This window comes from Monopterus albus, unplaced genomic scaffold (assembly GCF_001952655.1).
Source record: "Monopterus albus unplaced genomic scaffold, M_albus_1.0 scaffold458.1, whole genome shotgun sequence".
NCBI classification, from domain to species: domain Eukaryota; kingdom Metazoa; phylum Chordata; class Actinopteri; order Synbranchiformes; family Synbranchidae; genus Monopterus; species Monopterus albus.
Window position 1 is genome coordinate 26,757 of NW_018128338.1, and position 15,504 is coordinate 42,260.

The following is a 15,504-nucleotide window of genomic DNA, read 5'->3' on the forward strand; positions in this document are numbered from 1 at the left end:
ATGATGTTATGGGGTAGGACTGGATAAGTCTGACTTCTTCCTACTCCATTCAAACATGTAATAGGTGTAAGCAAACTGATTTTGGATTAGCATTTGTTGGATATGTGTAATTATGTGTGCGTTGCTGTCATTTGTTCTGTTCTGCATGTTTGAAAGAATCAATCAATCAATCAATCAATCAATTAAAAGTGTTTGATCCGTTCAATCCACACTGACTCCAACAGCACTGTCTCTTGTCAGAACAGCTGTTTGTCGGCAGGAGGACAGCACAGTCTTCACCAGACTGACTGACAGCAGAAATGTACTGGATAAAAATAATTTTCATGTAGGTAGCACTTTTTATAGTATGTATTGATTTATAAATTTTATTATTTTCCTGTCTTACTATAAAAAGGTGGGGGGAAACCATAAAACTCACAGTGACACCAGGAGCCTGATCCATCACAAGAAATTGAAATAAAAGTTTTCTAAAACATCAGCAGGCTCAGGTAGTGTACAGTGGGTTTGTCTTGGCTCTTTGATTGAAAACAGCTTCTGGAAACAGGGCTGGTGAGAGGCAATGTTACAGTAAATGCACTATGAGATCAATGGAAAGCAAAGGGCTAATAAGGCAAAATAATGCTACAGAGTGTCATCACTCGCTCTGGATTTTTCACTGTCTTACAAACAACAAACTTAGTTTACAACCAAAAGGCTACGGATGCACCACTGGGATAGTAATGTACTTAGACAAAAGAAGTCCATAGTCCATGAGTTCTGTTTCTTATGGTTTATTCCATTTTTATTATTTTATTGTTTATTGTGAGCAGGCAAACAAAAAAACAAAGAAATCTTGCCTCGTGCTGCTTCTCTTGCACTGTTGAAGAAAAACCATAAGCCCTTTCTAATCCATGCCAGTCTCCTGCCTGCCTACCTACCCATAAACCTAATGTTCCCACGGTGCCAGCAGCGCCATTCACTCAGCTTCAAATTAACCCCAAATAAACTAAACTGAATAAAGAGCAAAACAACCAAAGAAAAATAACAAAAATACTAAGTCTAATCTAAATTAAACAAAGTAATCAAACACTCAAAGCAAATATGATTATCAATAATACTAATGATATATCAAATAGCTCCTACAGTCTCCTTTCATATTACGCCTACAAATGTCTCAATGTTAAGCATATAAAATTAGCTTTAAATTCAGACTTCCTGTCAGTGTTTATTCCAAATGACCCTGTAATCCTACTAATGACTCCTAGTGATTGCTTTGTTTTTTTAATGTCTATGTATGTTTGTTTGCATGTGTTCATATTCTAAATCTCAACAGTTCAACGATATAAACCAGGATGTAAATGTGACTGCTACAGGAAAAGGACAAGCAACACTGACAGTAAGTGATACACATTTTTGTTTTATATTTTAGCATTTGTTGTGTATAGTTGTGTCTGTTTTAATTCTGGATTAGAGAAAAAAAAAAACAATCGGGCTCATTCATTAACAACTTCCTAAGTATTTTTTTTTTTTAATTATGTTATCTTAAGAAATGTCCTGAAGTCTACATCTGATTCATGAACGTGTTCTTAAACCACAGGATTTTTCTCACCTGTGTTCTTACATTGATGATTCCCACTGTCTTCATAAACTGAGCATGTGCCAGTCTTTCCTAATAAGCATAAATGCCCCCCCAATGCACACACAAGAATCACACAAAAAGTGACAAAAATAAATAAATAAATAAAAGTTGAGTGATTCAAAAACGCCAAAATGAAAAAGATGGTGGGGCACTGGACACCAAAAGAAACAAAATCTTTAGCAGTTCTGAAGTGGAAGTTACTGCTGCAGGATGTGAACAGCAAACGAGTTGCTATATTTAGTAGGATCGGCACTAGATCTAAAATAACACACACAAAAGATGGGATGGGATGTTATAGCTAGTTCAGTGAACACTAGCTGAAGAAGTGAAATAAAAGGTTTGATGTCATATCTGACGTAAGAAAAGTATTGCCAAAGACAGACAAGAGACGCTGACCACTGGAGGAGAACAGGTTTGCTCAGTGGTACTTTATCTGAGCTGGACTGGTGCATTGGGGCCGTTACTGGAAACACAACAGTGTCAGGTGTGCCATCAGCTGAGCATCTTTACACAGACTTGGGCTCCATTTCAGCGGTTTCACCTTCTAGGCCATCTCCTGTCTCTGAGGCAGAAGCTATGATCAGAGATAATAAAGTTTGACTATTTAGAGCTCCCACTGCAAAACCATGGAACATGTGCTACATTTAACATGTACTTACTAGTGTGTAAAACCTAACAGCAGGTGATTATTTTTGTGTTCACTGCATGAGCATGTGTTCAAAAAGCATCAGCTTAGTGCAAATCATGCTCTCCTTAGCCCCTCAAAGCCCTCCCCTTAATGCCAAAACAGTAACAGAGAACTGAAATTGAAAGAAAAAACTCTGGCATCAAGAAACACTGATATAAAATCAGAAGGCTGTCACTGAACAAAACAACTTTGGCACTGAAAAAGACTTATGTTAACAAAAAAAATCAGAAGGTTGTCATTTTTTCAGTATTAATACTTTATTAATACTTTTTAAAATTACAGTGTTTTTTCCAATACAAATATTCCAGTGCCAACTTACACACAGCATTTCATGTGCACGGGTTTTTTCAGTTATGGTTTTGTTGCCAAAGACTAAAGTCATTGTTCTGGCACCATACATATGGACATGAGCAAAGTCTCCACATTATTACAGAGGGTCCTGTATCCAGATCACATTTAGAAGCCTAAAGAAATGGGACTGACAGTGTAAGTGTTGGACAAAACCAGTCCTGTGTGTCCTTTTTATGAACTTAGACACCTACTTACACACAGCATTTCATGTGCACGGGTCCTTTTACAAAGGTCAAACAGATTAAACAATTATTTAAACAGTTTTGCAAATACATAACATAGCACTATATCCTTTTATCAAGAATTTCTTTCTACATAAAACATCGACTCTTTAGTCTACCTTAGGTCTTCTAGCTAACAGACATCATCGCTTTACTCTAAAAGATTGCTATATATATATATATATATATATATGAATGAGACCTTCTAAGAGATTAATGAAAGCTCAGTAATAACAGAGCTTCCTGACACTTATTACCTAGTAATGCAACAAGATAAGATCCTAATACAGCTGTACACAGTGGTACTGGTTTTCTTTTCTTAATAATTTTTCTTATTACTTTTGCCTCTGTGACAGATGGTCGCAGCGTATTATGTTTTGCCTCAAGAAAAAGACAGTGACTGTCAGAAGTTTGGCCTTACTGTGCAGCTCCTCCCAGGTCACTTGGTGCCCTCTGTCTCTTTCTGTCTTTTGTTGATTTTTGTTTTAGCTGCCTTTGTCTTGTTTGTATTGTTTCAGTTATTTACTTGTATGTCTCTTGTTTGCTGCCAAGTATTTTTTATGAAGAAAATCAAATAACCAAAAAACTCTTTTGTTTCTCCAGAGAAAATGGATCAGAGTGAGGAAGTATACAACCTGAGAATATATGTTTTGTAAGTACAGTATGTGTCGCAGTCACGACTTAACACAACCATCACCAACACTACTCATTCTTGTTTATGTTCATTTTCACCCTTGTCGTATTTACCTACCTTCTCTTTCCTTGACATCACCACAGACTGACAGCTGTTGCACATTACTGCTCTCTCTCTTCTATTAGCATCTCATCCTGTGTTTTTAGTTACAAACAATTTTCAAGCCATTGAAAAATTTTCCAAAGGTGGCTGGGTTAAAAATTTGACAAATATCTTTTTTTTCCTCACATATCTTTTGTATTTAAGTTATTCTGTCTATTCTTTGTACAGGTATAAGGACAAGGAGCGTGATGCATCCATGTCGGTCTTGGATATTGGCTTGCTCACTGGCTTCACTGTCAACATAACTGACTTGGACTTAGTAAGAGTTTATATGCACATAAACTTACAAACACAGGTTCAGACAGTCTTTCTTGTTTGTGCTAACTGTTAACAGCGTGTGTGTGCACATGTGTAGTTGTCTAAAGGACGTGCCCGTATCATTTCAAAATATGAGATGGACACACTTCTCTCAGAAAAAGGCTCACTCATCATCTACCTGGACAAGGTAAGACAGTCTTTCCTCCTGTCCATTACCTTATTTTTCTGTTCATCGCTGTTCTGTCAGAAAGAGGCTTGCTCTTCATCTTTTTTGGACAAATTGTTTTATCCCCTCAACTCCTTTTGCTTTGCCTCCCTCTCTCAAAATCAAATTGAATTAGGTTTTATTGAAAACAACATTCATTCTTCAAGCATCACTAGCGGTGCTTCTCAGTTATGTAATAAAGCCTGTAGATACTTCTAGAGAGCCATTTTGGTGATGTCAGGAACTTTGTCATTGGCCAGTCTGCGCTCACTTGAGTCCATCCACAGTCAAAGGGTCAGTCCACTCAAAAAAAAAAAAATTCTCATTTAACTCTAGATGTATTGATCAGTGTACATTTTCTTTGTGGTACTCACAAATCAATGTATAATTCATTGTTCAAAATAAAACCAAAAATCAAGACAAATTGTTTCTTCCGTCTCCATTTCCAAAACCAAAAACAGGGGGTAAAAGCTCGTTTTCCAGTTTCCCATTTTGTAGGCAAAATCAAAAACAGGAAAAACATAACAAAAAACTCCATTTTGGACATTAAGAGCGTCTTTTCATGTAACGGCCTTACACCTAATGACTTCGCAATTTCGTGTCTTAAATGTCAGAATAAAATCATGAGTGTTTTGCTAGAGCTGTCATGCTCCTGTCATCTCAGTCATTTGTTGTAAGGTGGTGATCCAAGTTAAGTCAGTTTTTTATTATTGTAGTTCTTTAGTCTTGGCTCATGCAGAGAGTGACGTGAACATAGTAAACCAATAGGTGAGCCGTCTCTTCTGCTGTCCCCCCCAACACCGCGCGCGCACACACACACACACACACACTCCTGCGTAGCCAAACACAGGAGCACATGGGAAGAAGTTTCAAGAGAGATCTAGTCTTTGGATGTGAGGTGTCAGACTTTAATCTTTGAAAAGTATTTTGAGTCTTAATATAAACATCTAGTGCAAGGCCAGCATAAGCTTCATCATACAGTAAATCCAACTATTTTACTCAGCCTTGCATTATAAAATAGTCAGAGATGCAAAACAGTTGCGGGTAAACCAGTACCATTAGCATACAGCTGTTAGTTACCCAGCCTACAGAAGTTAGCTCCACTGTTGAACAGAAAAACTTAACACTGAATGGACAGACAACCCTCTAAGGTCATGCGCACAACAGCACCACAAATATGTTTACACATACATCTGTAGAAGTAGAACTTATATAGCATGACTCATTGGTTTTACTTTAAAAATCCTGGGCGCTGGTGACTCTTTTTCTGCTTCCTTTCCAATAAGTTTGATCTCCAGAGTTTGTAGGTATCACAAATGAATGATATGTACACAGACCAAAGTTCCATGCTAAGATTTCCATTGCATCACGGCTGTTAAGTGTCCTGAGATGCTCAGAAATGTCAATCAGAAGGTTCTGTATTCAGCAACAGTTTAGGTGGGGGGGGGGCACTCACAAATCGGTCACTTTCTGATCACAGCGCTTGTGTCAGATGAGAATGGGAGTGCTTGCTTTTTATTTGACCACAAAATCAGAAAATGGAAGTGCTTGCTTTTTATTTGACCACAAAATCAGAAATTGGAAAACAAGCCATTATCCATGCTTTTTGAAAAGAATATTGAAAAAAAAGTCATTTTTTCCTTTTTGAAAATTTTGGTTTCATTTTGAAAAGCAAATGAAATATGGATTCTCACAGCTTTAAAAATGACATTTAGAAAATTCAGCAGCAAGTTAGCTTTCTAAAAACAGCATCCTACCTAGTCCACTGACCTGTAAAGGAGGTGAAAGTACAGCTCTCGTGAAGGTGTAGGTGTGAACCCGATTAAAGAGCCAGTAAGATGGAACTAGAAAATTGCATTTTCTAAAGAAAATGCGTATGGATGCTGAGTGCTGAAAGATCACCATGAAAATGCTGAACTTTTTGACACCTGAATGGTTTTGCTAGCTGAAAGTATGCTGAAGTTGGAATTTCCCATTCATTTGAATGGGGCAAGATTTTCAAAATAAAGCTAAATATTTCAAAAGTATGAAGTTTAGAAAACTTCTGAATAGTAGTATGAATGTCCTTGAAGAGCTGAACATTTTAATAGCTGAAATTATGAAGTAAAAATTTTCCCATTCATTTGAATGGGAAAAATTTTCAGAATAAAGCTGAATATTTTAAGAAGTATAAAAGTTACAAAAAAGTTGTATACATCCGCGCATGTCCTGAAAAAGCCAAACATTTTGATACCTGAATGGCTTTTCTAGCTGATAGTATGCTGAAGTAGTTAAGTGCGAAAAAACGGTCGGAATAATAATAATAAAGAAATAAATAATTGGAAAACATAGTATGGATGCTGAATCAGCATCCATACAATAATAGGATAACATAGTATGGATGCTGAATCAGCATCCATACAATCCCCAGTTGCTCCCGGTGATGTCACCGGTGTGTGAATGCGTGAGTGCAAATGGGTGAATGGCCGAATAATGTGAAAGCGCTTTGAGTGTGCTGTAAAAGCATCGCAAGGCGCTATACAAGTATAAGACCAAGACCATTTAGAAAACTTCTGAATAGTAGTATGAATGTCCATGAAGAGCTGAACATTTTGATAGCTGAAATAGCTAAAAGTTCAGTGAAGTAGAATTGTGAAGTAGAATTTTCCTATTCATTTGAATGGGGCAAGATTTTCAAAATAAAGCTAAATATTTCAAAAGTATGAAGTTTTGAAAAGTTCTGAATAGAAGCATGAATGTCCATGAAGAGCTGAACATTTTGATAGCTGAAATAGCTGAAAGTATGCAAAAGTTCAATTTCAGCATTCATTTGAATGAGGCAAGATTTTCAAAATAAATCAGAATATTTAAAATGTATGAAGTTTAGAAAATTTCTGAATATTAGTGTGAATGTCCATGAAGAGCTGAACATTTTGATAGCTGAAATAGCTGAAAGTTTGATGAAGTAGAATCTTCCCATTCATTTCAATGGGGCAAGATTTTCAAAATAAAGCTAAATATTTCAAAAGTATGAAGTTTTGAAAAGTTCTGAATAGAAGCATGAATGTCCTTGAAGAGCTGAACATTTTAATAGCTGTAATAGCTGAAAATATGAAGAAGTAAAAATTTCCCCATTCATTTGAATGGGGAAAATTTTTCAGAATAAAGCTGAATATTTTAAAAAGTATAAAAGTTACAAAAAAGTTGTATACATCCGCGCATCTCTTGAAAAAGCCAAACATTTTGATACCTGAATGGCTTTTTTAGCTGAAAGTATGCTGAAGTAGTTAAGTGCCAAAAAACATACGGAATAATAATAATAAAATGCTGAATCATCATCATCATCATCATAATAGTCTGGTCTAGGGTTGATATCTCCAGCATGGCAGTAGGGAAGGCAAGGCAGAATCTCTAGTCGTTAATGCAGGCAAGGGGTCGTTACCAGGAAAGCAGTCCAATACAAAGGGTGAGGCAGAATCTCGGGTCAATAACACAAGCAGGACATGGTATTCAGAGGATCAAGCAGAAAGAACGCTGGAGAGTCTAGTTGAGACATAGAACAATCTGGCAGGTCCCTACAGAGTGAGGAGCTGCTATATGCTGTGAGAAACAGGTGTGACTGATGCATCATCATGACATCCACTCACAAGAATAGTTGATCTGCTTTTTATGACACATGGAACCCATTTTTAACACATTTTAACTTGAACCAAATACCTGCGGCTAAGGCCACGCACATTCCCACCAACCTCTATAAATGTAACCAGCTGATTTTATTAGTAGTACTGTCATCATCATTATTATTGGTAATTTTTTATTTATTTTTTTCCCCTCCTTTTTCCTTTCTTGCATTTCATAGACTGCATAAGTTGGAAATACCCACACTTCACACACTACAACCTCGTTAAACACTGTATATCCTTTTGTAATGTCATGTAACTGTTATCTTGTCTCTCATGTTCGGTACTGTTTTGTTAATGTGTTTCTTTGTTTCTATAAAAAAAATACTTTTGTTGTGGATTTTGCCGCAGGTTTCTCACACACGACCAGAGGAGATTAGTTTTAGGATCCATCAGAAGATGAAAGTGGGTGTCTTACAGCCAGCTGCTGTGTCTGTCTATGAATATTATGACCGTAAGTAGCAAAGACACTGAGAAGTATATGCAACTTTAATGTGTTTCAAGATTTTTCTTTGCTGCAAATAGATGTCAGAATAGATAACAGATAAGTGGGCACTTTTATATTTTCAGAGTAATGTATATTTTCTGATGTACCACAACACAGTTGATCAAATATCTTTGTTGCAGAAAAACGCTGTGTGAAATTCTACCATCCAGAGAGGAGAGCTGGACAGCTGAAGCGGCTCTGTAGGAATGATGAATGCATATGTGGCGAAGGTAAAGAGGAAACTGTCTGAACATGGAAGCTTTAACGCTTAAATTTGTTACACCATGAGGGTACAAGTAAAGACTAACTTTGTGCGTCCTAAAGGTAAAGCGCTGATTATTTGTCATCCTGCATTGTCTTACTTTAGCAAGTCAGCATTGCAGTAAAGTAACGTTAGATGACTTGAGACCAAGAGCTGGTTAAACAAAGCTAAGAGTCTACACCCAATCTAACAGCTTTTAATAGTGCACCAAGATAAATTTTAATGTTAACATTAGGGTTGTGACAATACACTTAGCTCACGAGATGAGACAATACACAATAACAAGTTCACAAGAATAAGACGAGATGATATTTTAACACTATTTTCAAGAAATCTTCAATGACAAAATATACGTATGACTGGAAAAATCATATTTTATTCGACTGAAAGTCACAAAATGCAAAACAGTGCAGGTGCATTTTGAAATGTTTAAACTAATCATCTTGTAATGACTGTGACCTCCGTTCTACTTTGAGTAGGAATTATCATATGCAGTTAAAAACAACATGCAGGTTTTGCCACAAACTCAGCTGGCTGGCTTCTCTCCTGTACAATTTCATGAATCTCTTCAGACCTTATAACTGTGCATGAACTATGCACGAGCTTCTAACTTCTAAGTGAAGCTCTGTGTGACCTTCTATGCTATTTTCACCCTCACTGCACTGGATGGTGACATCATCCGGCAAAGGCTCTGTGTTGACCAATCACGTACGGGGGACAATTGGGGACATGTACTCCCACAGGAAGGAGACTCTTTTTCTTACCTTGTTAGCATGAACATTCACTGCTATTCACTGTTGAACTTGAGCCACAGTTAACACACCATAATGACATGCCATGCATTATCATTAGTGCTGGATGTTAAACTGTGTTTGTTTGTTTGTTTTTTTTATCTATCAATGCCGACACACTGGTGGTAGACTTGGTGCTAAGGTAGAGTAGGCTACATTAGCAGCATGGCTAACCAAAACACAAAGGAAACTCGTGTGCTGGAAATGTGAATGACTCATCACAATGTGTCTAATAGGACATTTGTGCCAATTTTGAAGAAATTCCATTCATAAGAATTATATGGACAGACAGAGTGCAATCTGAAAACATAATGCCTCTGGCCGCAGCTATCACAGTCGCAGATGCATAAAAAACAAACACACTACACAGGTATAGCAATAGCTCGTGCACCATAGATGCAGACATGCCCATGTGCTCATTCATTTGAGTCATCAGTTGTATTTTCACTCTTTGCCAATTGTTTATTTCCAGAGAACTGCAGTATACAAAAGTTCAAAGTCAGAAACACTTACCGTAGTGAAAAGGTTTGTGAGATCACATCGACCAGCAAAACAGATTTTGGTAAGTGTTTGTGAGTCAGTGACATGTGAATGAGTGAGCGAGCAAGCAGTAACACAACAATGTGCAACTTGTTTCCTGTCAGCATACAAAGTAAGAGTGGAGAATTATACAGAGGGCTTGTCCACTGACACTTACCAAGTGCGAATAGTGAACGTTATTAAAGAAGGTGAGTGTTAGTCTTCTCTTTCCCATGTGGCCATTTTCCTTTCCCTCCTTGTGGTGTATTTAGTCAGACAAAATCCTTAGCCATTTATACATGAGAAGTTTAGGAGAATGTCAAACATTTTAATGCTGTGTATCTACTGTACTTACTTATGTTATAATAAGGGGAAGTTTGGATGGTGACTATGTACAGTATCTCCTTTGAACTTATCTACTGTAATGTTTCTTACAGTGGCTTAAAAGTGACATAGCCATCACCCAGATTGTTTTTCCAGACAGGCAGAAAAAAATCTTAAGTTTTTTTGTATTTGAAATTAGTACAACAGTATATGAAACCTGTTGTGTCATTAATTATGTTCCCCTGCATTCTCTTCTCCTACTATATAATTTAATTGCAGGAAGTCTTGATGTGGACCTTCTGGGCAAAGTGCGCACATTTCTCAGTCATCCTCACTGCAGGGAAGCTGTAGATATGAGAAAAGACAAAACTTACCTCATCATGGGCACATTCAAAGATGTTTATAGAGATGACCAAACATTCTCGTGAGTTTGTTCTGTGTGTGTGTGTGTGTGTGTGTAGCTGCTCTTGTAATATTGTCACTATTTAAACATTTTAACTATTTCCCTGCTTTATATTACTGCATACAACATACAGTCCTTGAGCACATAAAGCATGCCTACATTGTAATTATTGTTTGATGGTGGTGTTTGAGTCATGTAAAGGAGTTATTAAATTATCTTAACATGTAAGCACAGCAGCACTATGTACAGGACAACCGAGTGGAGTAGAATGGTTAGAGGGTTTCAGTCATTTGTATTAATTTACTATAGGTAAATGCATGCAATGACAGCTTTATCAACCTTTCTGTAACAGTCACAGTTAACCTTTATTTAGATGTTGAATTAAACTGATCTTCAAGTTGGAAACTATAGTATTTCACTAAATTTACATAGTTAACCATTCCTCCATAATGGTTCCTCCAAGTTTGCCTTGTTTTTTTGATAGAATCGCTAAACTGTCTGCAGAGTGACTTTGCACCAGAAACAAACCCAGTTTATATGTGTCTATTATCTTAGCACTGTGTTAAATACCATACAAACAGATAAAGTAAATGTCAAGGTCAACAAAATATGTCACTGCTTGTACTGGTCATAGCACAAAAATATAACTCTGAATGTTTAGTTTTTTGTGAAGCAAAACTCATTTGTATTTGCTGTGATATTTATCTTTTATTTTTATTCCACCATGTTGTAGATTGTAGAATGAGTTATGAAAATAAATGAACTGCATGCAGGTGGCCTTGAATAATTCTATTTCCCTAAGAACAAATATCTAATAATGTGAAAACTCATTGTATTTTTCACTTTGCTCTCCACAGATATCAGTACATGCTCGGTGGGAGAACCTGGATCGAGTACTGGCCCACAGAGGAAGAGTGTCAAGATGAGGAGCACAGACCCACCTGCTTGGGTATAGTGGAAATGATCCAGCAGTACTCAGTCTCTGGATGTCAACAAAAGTAAAACTCAAGGAGATAAAAATGTTCTTTTCAAATTGTTTGACTTTGAATTGTCCTTGTTGTGTAAAACATTCACTACTATGAGATATATGGGATTCAGAAGATAAAGTTTTACATTGCTGAATAAAATGTTACGGTCTTAATCTCATTGTCTGTGGCTGATATACAGATTTACTTCTGGTTAATGTCACAAATTAAACAAGTAGTGGTTACTGTATGGTGACTATATAACAATCTATGATCAGTTCAACTAGACAAAGCAGTTTAAGGTTTGATAATTTTGCTCTCAGCCAAGTGACACAAAGTAAATTCAGGGATATAGACAAACAAATTTTAAAGCTGTGATTCAGAAAACATACATATATGAAAAAGTTCAGTCATCTAAGTCATGATAAATCTAAAGGCACAAAGATAAACAATAAGCAGCAACACTGAGATATGCATGAATGCAGAGACCAATCTAGAAGAAGTGAGAGCTTGTTGGAATATCAATATAATGTTGATGTTTATATGTACAAATGAAAAAATGTTGAAAATCCCATAAAGGAAACGTTCAGTTTTCAGCTCAGAACAGAGGTCACACTAGACTTTGTCACTGTCTGTTATTTTGAGGGTTATAAAAATTCTGTCATAATTTATTATTACCTGTCAATTTAATTTTAATTTTTTTTATAATAACATATTTAATAGCATTGACCTTTCATTCATTTTCATTTTTTTTTATAATTAATAAAGAGAAAAAGCTTATGAACAGGGAATTCTCGTGTCAACATCACATGAAGCAGATGACTTTTTTCTCCAGTGACAGCAGAGACAACTAAAACACTGCGGCCATTGTGTGTAAACAAGCAAATATGAACATTGCAATTTTACAAAATGACACAATTACCATTTAAATATGAACAACCCATTTACAAGAAGATAGGCTCACTGAATTGAACTCAGCTGACTTGCTGTAGACTGCTGCAAAGACAAATGTCACGAGGTTTCTCATGGTCGTTATAATTTATCTGAAAGCTAAATCTGCTGCCACACTGAAGACCAGACCCGCCAGCTCCACTTTAGCCAAAGTTTTGAAGTTGGGGAACATTTCTCAAGGGAAGTAATTAGAAGTTGCTGTGAACATGGGATTTCCAAATCCTGAAACATTCACTTCTCTGGGAGGAATTCTTCCCGGAGAAGTGAATGAACTAAAGGTTCACTATCCCCAATTGAATCCCATGACTGTTTAAATTATGACATTCCAATATATATTTTTTAGGTTTTAAATGTTAGGTTACTATTGTTTTAAGAACGTTGAACAAATGTTCCTGTACCCAGAAAAAAATCATTATAGGAACCGTATGAAAACCTTCCCACTAAAAACATAGGGACTAACATATTTGAAATGGTTTAAGAACATTTGGTCAGAAAAACATTATGTAGTAACATTATTGTTATTATTATACCCACCAAAAGAATGTTGTAGGAATGTTTGCAAAACTAAAATGTTATGGTAACAATGGGTTAAAACCTTCCAAGAATGATTTTGTTATAACATTCTGAGAATACTGTATATACATTTTTCAATGTTACCATAAAATGTTCTTACACCCACAATATGAATGTTCTAGGAATTTTCTAACAACTTGCCACTGAGAACATGATTGGAACATTCTAAAATGACATTTTCTTAAAAAAAACCTGAAACATAATGAGAACGTTTTTGTAACAAAAAATTCCTAGCTGGGAGGACCCATGCGCACACACACACACACACATCTGCCTGTGGCAATACTAAACTTTGTGTGTGTATTGGTGTAATTATTTTATAGAGGATCAGGTGGAAATTAGAAAAAGGCATAGGTGAACACAATTTACTGGAGCTGCAGTAACAGAAGAACCTGTATTTGTGGTGAGTAAAGACATTTACGGTGGGAGTTTTTTTAACCTTCTGATTCATCATAGATGTTTTGTTTTCAGAGCTAATTCTGTGGTTTTGGTTGTTACATTACATGTTATATCTCATTTACGGATACATGTTAATTTATAGACTTGTATATACATTTATCCCAGTTTATTATGATAAAGGTTTTCCTGTGCAATGCAGCCACTGTAATGGTCTGCTGTATTTGAATTAAGCTCCATTTTAATCTGAACAGTTTAATGTAAAATGTAAATGATGTAATAATGTAAAGGAAAATGACAAAAGAAACGCAACAAATCTGTAGTATTTTTAAGTGACTTATTTGATTAACAAGTAGTTTGAATTTCTGTGGCTTAGTTAATCAACTAATTGTTTCAGCCCATATATTTTTATTCCCTTAATTAGAGCAGTATGATCAACATAGATAGTAATAATTCTAGCTGATGATATTAATTTAATTTGTCATTCTCTGGTTCACCCTTCTCATTACTGAGGATTTGCTTTTCTCTTTTTGAACATAAACTATAACTTCAATAGTATATATTTTGCATTTATTTATTTTTTGCTTTGCACATTGGGGGCCATTGAGCTGGAGTCAAATTCCTTGTATTTTTCATAATACTTGGAAGTAAAGTTTATGCTTGTGCTCACTTTGGGAAGTTGGAAGGACATTTGATAACATCACTTTGCACCCTGAGAAATTTGAATTGGCATTTAATTTTATTATTATTGTTATCACATATTTTTAGACTAAACAATTAATTGAATTACTGGTTAAAATAATTTGCAGATTAATCATTAATGAAAATAATTATTGCAACACCACATTACATGAATATTGTGTCAGTATAACATTCAATCACTTAACTGTCTTGCAGTGTCAGGAATTGATAAAATCTTTTTCCTGGTAATCAAAGATCTGTTCCTTGACAGTTCAGATGCTTTTACATCACTGAGGACATCTGGTTGTGTGCTTTTAAAGCTGTAAAGGCAAGTCACCGGACTGACTCGAAGACTTTAGGTTATGCTTTTAATTTGAAGTGTATCAATCGAACACATTTCTAATAACTCAGTTCCAAATTACATATTTTTTTCTAGAAAACCTGTTGGAAATTATTTGGAAATTACAGACTAGCGCATTACCAAGATTTTATCATCAATAGTTAAGTTTAATCTGGAGTTATTAATTTACGGATCCCTCTAACAGCTTTACCTGTGTGTGATTTCCTCCCCAGCTGTCTGTCACCATGGTAATGCAGGTGGTAATCCCCCCTACAGTGTCGGCATTGGTCTCCACCACATTGTCCCTGATCAGCTTGAGTCTGCTGCTGCTGCTCTGTGTCATCAGGAAGAAAAGGAGGATGGAGGGAACATACAGGCCCAGTGCAGAAGAGGTGATGCATAACAAAATGTTTAAATAGTTTACTTTATTCAGGTTCTGTGTGAACAGTTACCAAAATATATATATATAGAAAAACTTCATGTACTGTATCAGTTACAAATGGGCCACCATGTAATTGATGTGCTAAACATTCACTGTTACAAAATTCATTTGTTTCTTTGTTCAGCCATGGTACCCAGTTGCCTTAATGGTATCTACAGTTAGCTCTGATCAGAGCTACAAAGTGACATACAGTATGTTAACATGTCTTCCTTACCTGTGGAGCCATTTGCAACTGAGCTTTACTACACTCATCAAATTAACTTGTTTCAAAATGTTGTTGCCTTGTAAGTAAACTTCTAAGCATAAATTGTATAAATACATTTTTTGAAACATAATTTACTGATGTGGTTTATTTGAAAGTGGTTACAATTGTGCACAGTTGCTGTTTTATTGTAGTGAATTACTATTTTGTGCTGTATTAACCAAACGAAATACATTTGATTTGAAGCTCTGTAGATGGGCAGGGAGCTACACAGTGTAACATCCCAGCTATTTCACTGACCTCACTGGATGACACCAATGAAAATTTGTGAAGTACACAGAGCAAAGTCTGTCTTATATCTGTACTGTGGTG

The 15,504-nt window shown here is 36.0% G+C and overlaps 1 protein-coding gene across 1 annotated transcript in view; it reads left to right on the plus strand.

Moving 5' to 3' along the window:
* Nucleotides 1-11,715, plus strand: part of LOC109952412 (complement C3-like) — a 37,742-nt gene extending 26,027 nt beyond the window's left edge. The window contains exons 22-33 of the mRNA XM_020587479.1: nucleotides 260-325; nucleotides 1,313-1,375; nucleotides 3,235-3,316; nucleotides 3,482-3,530; nucleotides 3,843-3,933; nucleotides 4,030-4,119; nucleotides 8,148-8,250; nucleotides 8,424-8,513; nucleotides 9,809-9,898; nucleotides 9,981-10,064; nucleotides 10,459-10,603; nucleotides 11,440-11,715. Coding sequence (XP_020443135.1) covers nucleotides 260-325; nucleotides 1,313-1,375; nucleotides 3,235-3,316; nucleotides 3,482-3,530; nucleotides 3,843-3,933; nucleotides 4,030-4,119; nucleotides 8,148-8,250; nucleotides 8,424-8,513; nucleotides 9,809-9,898; nucleotides 9,981-10,064; nucleotides 10,459-10,603; nucleotides 11,440-11,584 — 1,098 coding nt within the window. The 3' untranslated portion in view covers nucleotides 11,585-11,715. The remainder of the gene's footprint in view (nucleotides 1-259; nucleotides 326-1,312; nucleotides 1,376-3,234; nucleotides 3,317-3,481; nucleotides 3,531-3,842; nucleotides 3,934-4,029; nucleotides 4,120-8,147; nucleotides 8,251-8,423; nucleotides 8,514-9,808; nucleotides 9,899-9,980; nucleotides 10,065-10,458; nucleotides 10,604-11,439) is intronic.
* Nucleotides 11,716-15,504: the final 3,789 nt, after the last annotated feature.